At 38.4% G+C, this 12,406-nt stretch overlaps 1 protein-coding gene across 5 annotated transcripts in view; it reads left to right on the plus strand.

Annotated features, from left to right (window-relative positions):
• The window catches only part of KLHL13 (kelch like family member 13), a 194,836-nt gene that overhangs the window by 112,825 nt on the left and 69,605 nt on the right, over positions 1–12,406 (plus strand). For 2 of the 5 annotated variants that reach the window (XM_065916153.1, XM_065916152.1), the window contains exon 3: positions 11,392–11,457. The exons of the other annotated variants lie outside the window; for them this stretch is intronic. In XM_065916153.1, the coding sequence (XP_065772225.1) occupies positions 11,392–11,457 (66 nt within the window). The remainder of the gene's footprint in view (positions 1–11,391; positions 11,458–12,406) is intronic. 5 annotated transcript variants of the gene reach the window in all.

Genomic DNA, 12,406 nt, shown 5'->3' on the forward strand with positions numbered 1-12,406 from the left:
TCAGTTCCAGTGTTTACTCATTGTCTGCCTCATGTCACTTGATTTTTCTATTCCTTACTTTTCTGTAAAATGGGGATATAAATAGTACCTACATTATAAGATCATAGTAAAGATAAGTTAAATTGTTTAGTGAGTAAGGCATTTATAACACTGTTTAGCACATGGTAATTGATCCACACTTTAGCCACTGTCATCATCTCCAATCAGTAAGTCCTGTCTGTTTATCTCCTAACATTTTTTTGAATGTCCCCCACTACTAGTTTAGTTCAAGACTTTATGCTCTCATAATTGCAGGTTAGCCTTAACGAATTTGCCTCCCTCCTCACCAGTCCCTCTCTGTCTCTTGACTGCCTGACCTATCCCTGCTTATTCTTAAAAACTCAGCTCAGGTGTCACCTCCATGAAACGTGCCTGGTTCCCTGCTCAGTTAGGACTCTTCATGTGCGTTCATGTCACCTCCACTGTAGTGTATCTCACGTTGTATTGTGACTGTACTTGATGTTCCCTGTGCTCTGCCGTCTTTAGGGCTGTAGGAAGCTGGACTTACTCTGGTGTGAACTTCCAGCCTAAACACAACAGAAGTAGATGCTTATTAATTGTTTGGGAGGATGAATGAATAGCCTCTGCCTGTAGAAAGTTAGCTTTCAGTCTTTATTTCAGAGGCTGAAGTGAGTGCTGCAAGAGTTTTAAAAAAGGGCATTTGGTGAGTGTTGGAGAATCAAAATTAGGTAGAGCTTGATTTGGAACTTAAGAGCAGAGGAACAGCCACAACCCAGGCAAGGGCAGTGTTCACTTGAGTTCAGTCAAGTTTCTTGAATGGATGGCGACAGGAAAAAAAAGCATCTCTAAAATAGAAGAGACTACCTGCCAAGGGTGTGTGTATTGGAGGAGAGGAGATAAATGTTGAGAAGTATGGGTACTTCCCTGGTGGTTCAGTAGTTAAGACTACTTGCACTGCAGGGGCAGCGGGTTTGATCCCTGGCCAGGGAACTTAGGTCCCACATGCTTGCAGTGCAGCAAAAAAAAAAGTACGTGTATTTCCCAACCTATCAATGACATGAATTCTAAAGGTTTATTTACAGATCATTTGTCTGAACAGGATACATCATATACATGGTGGTGAGATTTCTGACCCTGCCACAGACACTGTATTTAACCTGCTTGAGTACTAGTCCATAGGCAGTACTAGTTCGGGCTCCAGGGTCTGGCAGCAGGGGTTCCGGAAAGGCGTGGTAGATTCTGGACTTGGAGACACCGTGGTGCTGGAAGTTGAGCAGTGTTGTTCTCCTATGACACTTTTTGCAATTTTATCTATCTCAGTTTTTCTTTCTCTATCTCTAGTCAAATTTCTCTATCCAGCAAGGCCCCTTGCCAACTTCCCTCAAAGAGCACCCCGCCCAAGGTTGCCATGATTCCAGAAGGCTCCCTTTCACTACCAGCCTTCCCCATTCCCTGAGGTCAGCAGCTCTATGCTATTTGAAGAAATTTAACTAAGTGCATTCACACCAAGGTGTGAAAAACTGATAGCTACCTCATCCCAGCAGTTGTACTTGGTACAATTTCAACAAACTTCTATTTAGCTAAAATGAACCTGTAATTGCTGGAATTTCTGGCAGTGGTACAGAGCAAACAGTGAGGAGAGGTGAGGTAGGCAGAAGAGTTGGAAGAAAGTTTATTGGAGGAAGAGTTGGCCCTGTAGGAGACGATATCTGGGGACAAGGAAAACCTCTGCTAATTTCCCTTTCCGCTGGACCTCCGTTCCCTGAATTGTTTCTGTGTAACATGTCTGTGTGACTTCTCTTGAATCCACAGAAATTTTAAGTTGTAATTTAAAAAAAAAATTTATAACTCCCATGGCAGTTCTGGGTAAAGGGTTCTGTGTTTCCTGGTTGTGTGAAACTCTGGGATGGCTTATAGTGGGAAATAGGGTTGAATAAATAAGGTGGGGCTGAAACAGGAGGGAAGGGAGCAGGGCACAGCATTTAAAAGAATGGTATGGCCAGAAGACATGACAGAGACTGGTTAGAACCAGCTGGGTCCAAGATGGCGGAAGATTCGATTTCCAGTCGGCCTTGAGCCTCATTATGTGCTCACTCTAATATATCAGCATGCTCAGTGATACACCCACCAATGCCATGACACTTCTGAGGCCAACCATAAAGTGTCAAAAAGTGGGTCATGGCCCAATTCCTGGAAATCCCTGCCCTTTCTCCCAAATAATTGGAATACTCCTCCCACTCATTAACCTGTGAAATTAGCCAGCCCAGAAAAACTAGCCATGCCATATTTTGAGGCTCTCTCTCACCTTCTGAGGTGGCCTACACTCTGCCTGTGGAGTGTGTTTCTCTCTGAAAAAATCCAATTCTTACCTATCACTTCATCTCCAAATTCTTTTGCAACAAAGCCAGAACCTTAAATTTTCTGATAAAAGGGCTGGAGTTGAAGGGACCTTGAAAGTGGAGTCTACATCGACACAAGGAGTCATGGAAGGTTGAGATGATGAAAGCAATAGAGAAGACATAATTAAGTCTAAATTTCAGATTAGAAAAGATGGCAGGTCAGATTTACTCTTGGCTGTTATGTGATTACTTAATACACAATTCTGTTTTTTGCTACCAATTTTTCATTGTTCTGGGACTTATTCCTTTAATTGTTATTGTCTGTTTCCTTGGCTGCTGACTGTTCTCTGTGGCTTCTGAGCCAGTCTTTCCTTTAGGATTCAGGATCCTAGAAGCTTTTATGACTCTTGTATTTCCAACTAGTCCATAGGGAGTTATTCATTGTATTTCTATGTACCAGTGGCAAAATTCAACTCCAGTGTTAGCAAAACACTAACTCCCTTTTATAAGACCACATTACTTTTGTTTAAAAAGAAACCTCCAGCCTTTCTAACAGTGGCCCAGAACACACGGAAGATAGTGGTTAATCCTCCGTCAGTGAGCCCTCACAACTGCAGAAGCCATCACCCCCTCTCCCTAACCCTATGCATGTGTTAACTGTATTGTGAATCAGCTCTTTCCTATGGGGAACTGCTTTGTCTTTTATTCTTTATTTTGTTCATTATGTTAATATCTTTGCCATTTCTACCCTGCCCATTGCATAAGGGGAAAGGCCAGGCAATGGAGTGAGACAGAGATTTGAGACATTTTCTTAGGCCTAAATTATAATTTTCATATTGAAACAGAAGCATCATAGGTCTTTAATCAAATATGTATATTTTTCTCTATTTCTAAAGTTGGAGGGGCTTGTTAGCGTTGGGCCCTCTTGTGCTTCACTTGTGTATTTTACTCGTGACTTCTCAGCATAACTTTTGAGTTATTAGGTATTGGTGATGGCTTGCTTGGTTGAATACACTGTTTTATTTTTTATTGTTGTTTGATTTAGTGGAGCAGTTATTGTCAACATTGGATTTTGTGATTTACTATTTCATCATCACTGGTTATAATAATTTAATAGGATGTAACTGTCCAAAGACTATACTTTTATCCTTTTCAGTTAGCAGTCTGTAGAAATGACTGATTTTAGGAGACACTCTTTCATTTTTCAGTGTTCACTGGTCTAAACTATCACCAGTGTTCACTGGTGATTAACCAATGAAATGCATTTCCTCAGTTTCTAGCTTTACCCATACTATCCTGACTTAGACAGATGATAATTGGCATTTCCCTTATTTGTAGTAGCTATTTCCTTTGCTCAGTTGAGTTATTCAGTCACTCACTCCTCCAAGCATCTGTTGACTGAAGAAAAGTTGTGATTTATGTTTTATTGGGGGACCTTACTGAGGACTATAGCCCAGGGGACAGTCTCAGAGCTCTGAGGAACTGTTCCCTTGAGGTAAGGGACGAGTCAGGATATATAGTTTTTGCTGAAAAAAATGAGCATATAACCGAAGGTCAAAAGATTACTACTACTAAAAAAAAAAAAAAAAAAAAAAAAAAAACCCAGACATTTCAAGTTAATGATTTTAGTGCTTTTCTGTGCAAAAGAAGATGTAGGAGTCTGGGCTCATTGACTTATTCCTTAGATAGTTATCCTGTTTTTCTCCATCCTGAATTCCCTTCAGGGTGTACTGTCAGGGCAGCACAGCAACTGATGGCTTGATGGAGGGCAGCATTCTGTGCTTACTGAAATGGCAGGCAACATTTTTTGTCCTCCCTTCCATCATAGAGAGTACCTACCATTCTAGGCACCATGGTAGGCACATATGACGTCTGTCACACAGATACCAAAAGGCCTCATTTAGGTATGTGTGCAGTCTATAGTCCACCAGGCTCCTCTGTCCGTGGGATCCTTCAGGCAAGAACACTGGAGTGGGTTGCCATGCCCTCCTCCAGGGATCTTCCCAACCCAGGGATCAAACCTGCATCTCTTATGTCTCCTGCATTGGCAGGTGGGTTGTTTACCACTAACACCACCTGGGAAGCCCAGATTTTGACTAATTAGGTGTTTACCCTGACAGACAGTAGGCCACTCAGATAACATTTCTCTCTGGTAATCACTTATTTTGGAAAAGACCTCCAATTTTAATTCCTCTAGATACATAAGGGAGTGGTAAAAGTTTCTTTTGAGCCCGCAGAATATTGATTGCCTTTTGCTCAAAAAAATCCTACACAAAAGTGGTACATTTTGGGGAGGCTTGTTCTGAACCCCTTTAGAAGGATAAAGCCTCTTTCATAATGTCTTGCTTAATCATCTGAAAACAATGCATAGTTTTAGAAGAGAGAAGAACTTATCCCTGCTGACTTGATTTCATTAAAATTGCCTCCTCTAATTGGGTTACTGTGTGACAGGCATTGAGTTAGGTGTAATAAAAACATAAGAGAGACCCAACCACCACTGTCAGGGGTTTGTAGTCTAGTGCGTTGTTAGTAGAAAGTTATAATCCAAGGTGACAGGAGCTATCATATTCAAAGTGCTATGGGAGTTTAGAAAACCTAACATCAAAGTCTGCTAAGGGATGTGAGGGAAGGTTTCATGGAAGGAGGTGTGCTTAGACACTTAAGTATGAATAAAGATTGGCTTTGGTAGACAAGGAGGGTAGAGAGTTCCAAGTGAAGAGAATGTCATACACAAGACCACTGGAGCATGAGAGAGTATGACACGCTTGAAGTCTGGGCCGTGAAACTGCTAATTGAGGTACATAAGGGTGCTCTGCAAATTAGCCTTGGGAAGGGATTTCTGGCATAGGTGTATATGGACCATTCTGCCACCTTAATCATATAGCATCCTCTATCTTCATGACATATTCTGTCTTCTAGCCATTTATTTCCCCATGATCAGGGTGAAAAGACTGCTCTTTCCCCTTTTTGGTGATGTTTAAGAGTCATGTTTGTCTCTTTTCCCTCTACAGTAAGTATTAATATCATACAGAGGTGACTAACGAACATTGAATTAGATGTCAGGGGACCTCAATTCGTGTTTTCCAGTTCTCTTAGCAGCTATGTGACTTGAGCCAAGTCATTTAATAACTGCCTCTCACTAGCAAAATGGAGATGTTAATGTTTACATTGCCTACTTCAAGGTCAGGGTGAAATGAAAATGAGACTCTTAAAAATTAAGAGGTATTGGGAATTCTCTGGTGGTCCACTGGTTAGGACTTTCACAGCAGGTGAAATGGATTCCTGTATGCTGTGCAGCATCTCCAAAAAATAAAAATAAATATAAAGTTTAAATTTAAGAGGTAAATAAACTTTTTTACTTGGAATGCTGTTGGATGAAGCTATAACTGAACGTTTAAGACAAGTAAAATATTTCGTGGGTTATCTAGATGGGAAAGTTAACTTGAAAAGTAATTGACAGGTGGAAATATTCTTACTTTCTTATTAACTCCATATGTCTGCCCTTCTGACTGTGGAGTGTCATTTACCTTATGTCTATGTTTCTGAACTTAACATGGTCTTTCTTCTCAATGGTCTATCATATGTAACTTAGCTTCTTGACAATTTCCACTATAGCTATTACATAGTAATGACTTTAAGACTTAGGTTGGTGAGATATGATTTGTTCTATTTAATAGTTAGCCTTGAATAACTGACATCTCTTAGGTAGTTTGAATTACTCATGACTTAACCTCAATCATTCATGCTACTGTATAGTGGTATGACCTGAGTTTTGTTACATTTAAGGGATATGTAAGAGGGTTATGACTCATTCAGCTAGGAATGGGAGGTTATGAAACTGTGACCTTCTACTTCCTTTGCTGTTTTTCCTAAGCCAATGACAGTACAGGCAGAGTTATTAGTAACAGGAAAAGACACTTCCATTCATTTTTTTCCTTTTGAGACTCTGCCTTTCCCATTAGATTGAGTGGTGATACTACTAGAATCTGATAATTCACCTGAAATAAGCACTTCTGGGCTCTACAAATACAAGCAATTGCACTCAATACATTGGGTTGGCCAAAAAATTCATTTGGGCTTAGTGTACCATTGTATCGAAAACCCAAACAAACTTTTTGGCCTACCCAATAAATATCCCTGACCATCCCTTCAGTGTTTCTCAAAATATAGCATCTAAGAATATTTCCACATGACAGAAAACTCTATAAACCACCCAACTCATCCTGCTCTGAGCCACTTTACATAAGCTAGAAGAAAGGAGAAGAGTACTACTAATGGAAGAGATGACACGATGATGCTATTTTAACTGGAAAGTTAAGTGAATTATTTATATTTGATTAATGTAGACTCTATCATCAAAAATAATATAAGAGACCTTCTGTAGACTACCAGGAGGTAGTTATTACCCTCTTTTTTTTTTTCCTTTACAACTTCTAGATGAACTAGTTCATGTGAATTTGGATAAAACACCTATTCTAGTTCAAAGCATAATGTAAAATGATTATTACTTTTTTCTGCCAGGCCTAAGGAAAATACTTCAGCAATAGTTCTGTTTTCCACAAAATTAAATGACAAAATGGTCTGGCCCATTTTCTCTCTGTTTTAAAATCCATGGTACCATTGATACATGGTTTTAAAACATTCTTCCAAAGACCCAGTAGATTAAATCATTTTTATGTCCCCTAAATACTGTCCTTTTTTGAAGATTTCTTCAGAAAAGTGTGGCATATATCCAAAATCACATTCTTTTTTCCCATATTTAAATTTTTTCCTTACAAGTTAGTGGAAAGGAAAAGTGGTCTGTTTTCACACTCAATAAATAAGAAAGAGGGTGTAGACAGCTTTTATCTAGGGCATTTTTAAGTCATTGAGAGAATATTTTCAAGTATTAGCTGCTTTTTGAAATTATTGGCAGAATTCTCTTAACCCACTTTAACATAAAATGGTTGAAGATGAAAAGATTTTTTATTGGCTACATAAAAGAAAGCACCATGGTTTTTGTATTATTGCATAAATCTAAGAGATTATGCATGTGTAAAAAGGACAAGACAAAGCTGAATGCTAAATGCCAACTTCAATGAGAGGTTCTGTATTTGACACTGAGCATAATGGGGTTTGGTTCCACACGGAGAAAACACTAAATATTTACATCCCAGGACACGTTTCTCTGGCGAAGCTTCTTGTCCTAGATGACTTTCCCAGCTACACACCAATAGCCCTTTTTTTTTTTAAACACACTCCCTTCTTATACTTGGATTTTCTCCCTAATACTTCATGAGATTCTAAATCTTCTGGATCCAGTTCCCTTGTCCTCACTCTCCCATCTATCTCTGTGGTCTTCATGAATTCTTTTTGTTTATGGTATGGACCCTCAGGTGAATTTTCTTTTTCTACTCCAAGTATCAATAGTAAAACACAGTCACAGCTCCCCCCCATTATTTTTTCCAGAGATCACAGATCCATCATTCAGCTCTTCTGTTGGTATCTATTTCTTATCAAGTCTCTGGATATTTTGAACCAGAGCTATGATGCATACAGCCAAAAATGTTGCACAGTACTGCAGAGTTGCTGCCTAGTCCAGATCTAGCTCTCTTAAATCCCTGTTCTTTTCTTTTAGGCTTGAGAGTGGTGAAGAAAGTTACTGAGATTAGTGTGTACTGTGAAGTCGGGGGAGGTTTACTTTCTTAGGCCACTTACCCTCATGTTTTGACTTTTGCCTTACTGTCATCTCCTGCCATCTTGCTTCACTTTAGAGGTAAAGGGTCAAAAAAAATCTCTTGAACATTGTCTGCATTGTGTGCCTTAGGAAGAATGCATGGCATGGTCCATGTGATGGAGGAACATTTATAAACTGTAGACTCAGATTACCATGGAAAGCATCACAGAAAAGAATGCAGTTTGAATTCAGTCTAGAAGGATGAATTGAGTTTAGAAAAGCAGAGTGGGGAAAGGATTTCTTGCAGGGGCCCTCTGGAGGAAAGGAGAAAAAGAACAAAGCAAGCTTGTGAGGCACAGAATGAGAAGTTGGTGTCAGGAGATACTAGACAGTGAACTGGAAGAGTAGAGTGACCAGCTTGAGTTCTGTGTGCTGGGCGTAGTGGTTTGATTAATTCCTTGAGTGATCCATTCATTCAAGAAATGGCTTGTCTTAGCTCATGGGATAAAATCCAGACCTCTTTGCTGGCATATAAGGTCTTCTGCTATGTGGTTCTGTATATCTTAAAATCCACTCCCTCAACACCATATACCTGAAGCTCCTTCCATTTGTACTGAAGACTTTTCCGATTCTCCCAGCATGTTGTAATCCTCAAACCTCTGTGTCTGCACAGGCTATTTCTTCTAGAGTCCACCTAGTGAATGCCTCATTCTTCAGCCTCATTTGCAGCATTAATATCATGGTTCCTCTGCTGCTATAGAATCCTGGCCTAATCCTGCTAAAGTAGGTATAGAAACACCATATTTTATGCTATTAGAGTACATGTTTGCTTTCTTCACTCAACTAGAAAATTCCTGAAAGCATGGATTTGTGTCTTACTCACCATGTCACCCATATCACCTACCTGAGTCTCTACCTAACATGCAGGAAGTTCTTGACAAAAATTTGTTGAAGAAAATATTTGCTGAACATTTAATTTATACCATATGCAGTTGTTTTTTAAGAGAATCGTCTAGAAGCAGTGGGATTCCTAGATTAAATATGGTAAATGCAGAGAGACCAGTTATACGCATTTTTTGAAACAGCTCATTTGTTCAAAAAGAAAAAAAATAGTGGGGGGTAGATTCCTGGAAAATTTATAAAGAATAAAGGATAGGAGTTAATGAGTGGCTACTAGGGGCTGGGAGAGGGAAGAGTTAAAGATAATAAATATTTGAGGTAATACAACAAATATCAGGACAGTGACCCTTGGAAAAATAAGATAAACATTTTTTTCCCCCTCAATCAGATCTCCTGGTGTTAGTATTTGCCTCAGCCCACCTCTGCTCTGAAGAAGAACACACTGTTCCTGTTCAGTTTACTATAACTAGGCTCGCGATTCATGTGGTTCTGATCTTCATATCTGATCAGGAGTTAAGAAATAAAAACAGTTCAGCCACCCTGACTACAGTTTCCTATCAAAGGAAGGTGTGGGGTGCATAGGTTTTGAATATAGAAAGCTTGTTTCTGCTTTTGGGAGCTACAACTGTGAAGTGTTATACCAGGCAGATGCACTGGGGTGCGCTACGATGTAGCCGAGCCTAGCTGTGCATCACAGCTCTCAACTTTAAAACTCCAGAGAATTTGATGAGAGAGGGATCCACAAGAACATGACAAATGATGAGAGTTCAAACCTTAAGAGAAAAATGGGCTTATTGGTAAGAGACCTTCTTTTTCTTTATTTACTACTGTTCCTTATTCATTAAAATAGCAAGCCTGTTGTTTTCATATGTGGCTGGGAAACGGTGTACAGAAATCAATTTTATATGTATTGTAGAATTCAGGAGACATATTGGTAACCATGGAAAAATCATAGGAAGCATGTATAAACCTTGATTTTGGGGAAAAAAATCACTAGGGAAATTTTACTTTATTGCAGACTGTGGTGTAGATTTATTTGTATAGCTTAAATGTAATACAGGTTAAGAAATATCTGTATTTTTTAAAAGTTAAAATAAAGAATAGTGACTTGTGTGAAGATACATAATTTCACTCAGTTACCAGAAGGTGGCACACCAGATTCTTCTTAAATACACAAAGGAAAGGAATAATATTAATAGGAATATAAAATAAGCTGTATTTAAAGATCCTTTAATGTATTTTTTAAGCAAAAAAATTATATAATTGTTATTTGCTTAGTGAGGTTTATTGCTGAAATATGACAAATATGAATTTAACCCATTGTAGCTTTTTATGATTCAAAATAATTTTTATGTGTATAGTAAAAGTAGACTTTGAAATAGTATTGCCATTAAGGAAATACTGTTTTGATTTTATCATTTAAAAAAATAAAATAGTTGCTACCTACCTTTTGCATAACAAATGATTAGATGTAGAATAGCATTCTGGATGAGATTTCTGCCCAGCCCTTTTTAAAGGTACTATGAGACTGTGACTTTGATTTAGTTGTGACTTTAATAATGCCATAGTGCTTGTGAGATGACCCAGAAAAATACCAAATCTGTTCATTTTGATTAAAAAGTTAAAACAAGGGTGATGCTTAGCATGTTTGCTTTCTATAAGGTAATAGCAATATAAATGAGATAAAGGTAAATAAATTGAATTTTGTGTTAGAGCTCCTTAAACACCTGCGAGCACACTTTAATTTTTTAAGCGAGTTGACTGTTGACAGCATATACTGCAGTGCTTCTGTAGCAGTCTCTATTTTGAAAACTGCATTCCTGAGGCAGCACCACAAGCATGTCTGTTTGTCGTTGCCTTTGTATTAACCCAAAGGAGTTAGGTATATGACAGAACTTCACCAAAACAGAGTCACCCGGTTAGGAGGCAATACATCTATTTATATGATTTTATTAATTACAAGCAGTATGAAAATAAGAAAATGTAGTAAATGAACCTAGAAGAACATTAGCCATCTGTTCTCTGAAAGCTTGTAATGTTTGTCATTTGCTTTGGGGTTTTAATGGTAAAACAGTATATCAGCAAAGAATTGAACTTTAGGCTTAAAAAGCTAGAAAATGACAAAGCATTCCAAGGCTGAGTATATATTTATTGGAAAAGTGTTTCCTTGTGTCCAAGTTTGTCCAGTTTAGTCTTTTAGATCAGCTGCCAATAAATGTTGTATTTAATGTCAATCTCTATTCCAGACTTTCTGAAACATTAAGAGAGCTTCTAAAAACAAATAGAATCCTATGGTTTCCTAGTTAAGGTGTTTTTTTTTTTTTGAAGATATTGTACATATTTTAAAGTTGCTCTGTGTGGTCTTAACTGTTCAGAATTTATATATGATTTATTAATTTACAGCTAAAATATTTGCAGAGTATGCTTTGAAAAATTTAAAATACATGCAATAAAGCCACAATTAACCAAATTTTTTTTTTTGCACTCCACTTTCAGGAGACGGAGGCAATTATCTTTAAAACAAGCCGATTTCAAGGATATATTCAAAAAGTCAACTTCAGGGTATGTGTAAGGGTCTGCATTTTCTTCTATGTTTTTTGTCAATGAGAACTTATCCTCATAAAAAAGACCCTGAGGTACTAGAAGCCATTCAGTCATCCAGGAAACTTTCAGTAACATCTAGGGTACTGTGTTTATTAAGACAAAAAATAAATTATTTTGTTAAAGAAATACCACGCATCATTGTATTGTGCTTTATATTGTCCAGTGTGCTTTCATAAACACAAGTACAGTTGGTTTTCCTAACACTGCTGTGAGTCTGGCAAGGAAAGTTGGCATCTTCCCTATTTTACAGATGAGGAAAATAACACGAGCGATTCCAAGTTTGTGGCAACAACCAGATCACAGGTGCCCAGCTCTGTCCTCTTCTGCACCCTTCCTCATGGAAAAAGTTTTAACACAAGTCCTTAACTCCTACTCTGTATTGTACAATCAGTATCAATTATACCACCCTGTTTCCTAATTCCTGTACAGTCTCCCACTTTGCATGTGTCTGTTTGTCTGCCTCCATATCTGTCAGCCAGCTGGAGACCTTGCTTTTCAGACTCTCCCAGACCTGGAAGTATCTGGAGTGTGGGAGGGCAAGATAATGGCCATGGACAGTAAGGATGGACAACTAGTGGTGAGCAGCCAAAGCTGATATGCTGAGGATGGCCCGCACTGAGACAAAAAAGAGAATCCCACTCTGACTGGGATCATCTTGCCTGGGGGTGGGCTACTTTGATCTTAAAAGCAGGATTTTTCCAAGTTTAATAGATGAGGCCTGAAAATCAGCTGGAGTGGGGTTCTGTGGTGTAATGGTTAGCCCTTTAGACTCTGAAAATCAGCTAGAGTACTTGTTTAAAATGCAAGAGTACTGCTTTTCACTTCTAGACTTGTACATTTTCTTTCTTTCTTTTTTTTTTTGAAGTCTTTATTGAATTTGTTACAATATTGCTTCTGTTTTTTGTTT

This window comes from Muntiacus reevesi, chromosome X, assembly GCF_963930625.1.
Source record: "Muntiacus reevesi chromosome X, mMunRee1.1, whole genome shotgun sequence".
In the NCBI taxonomy this organism is placed as follows: Eukaryota; Metazoa; Chordata; class Mammalia; order Artiodactyla; family Cervidae; genus Muntiacus; species Muntiacus reevesi.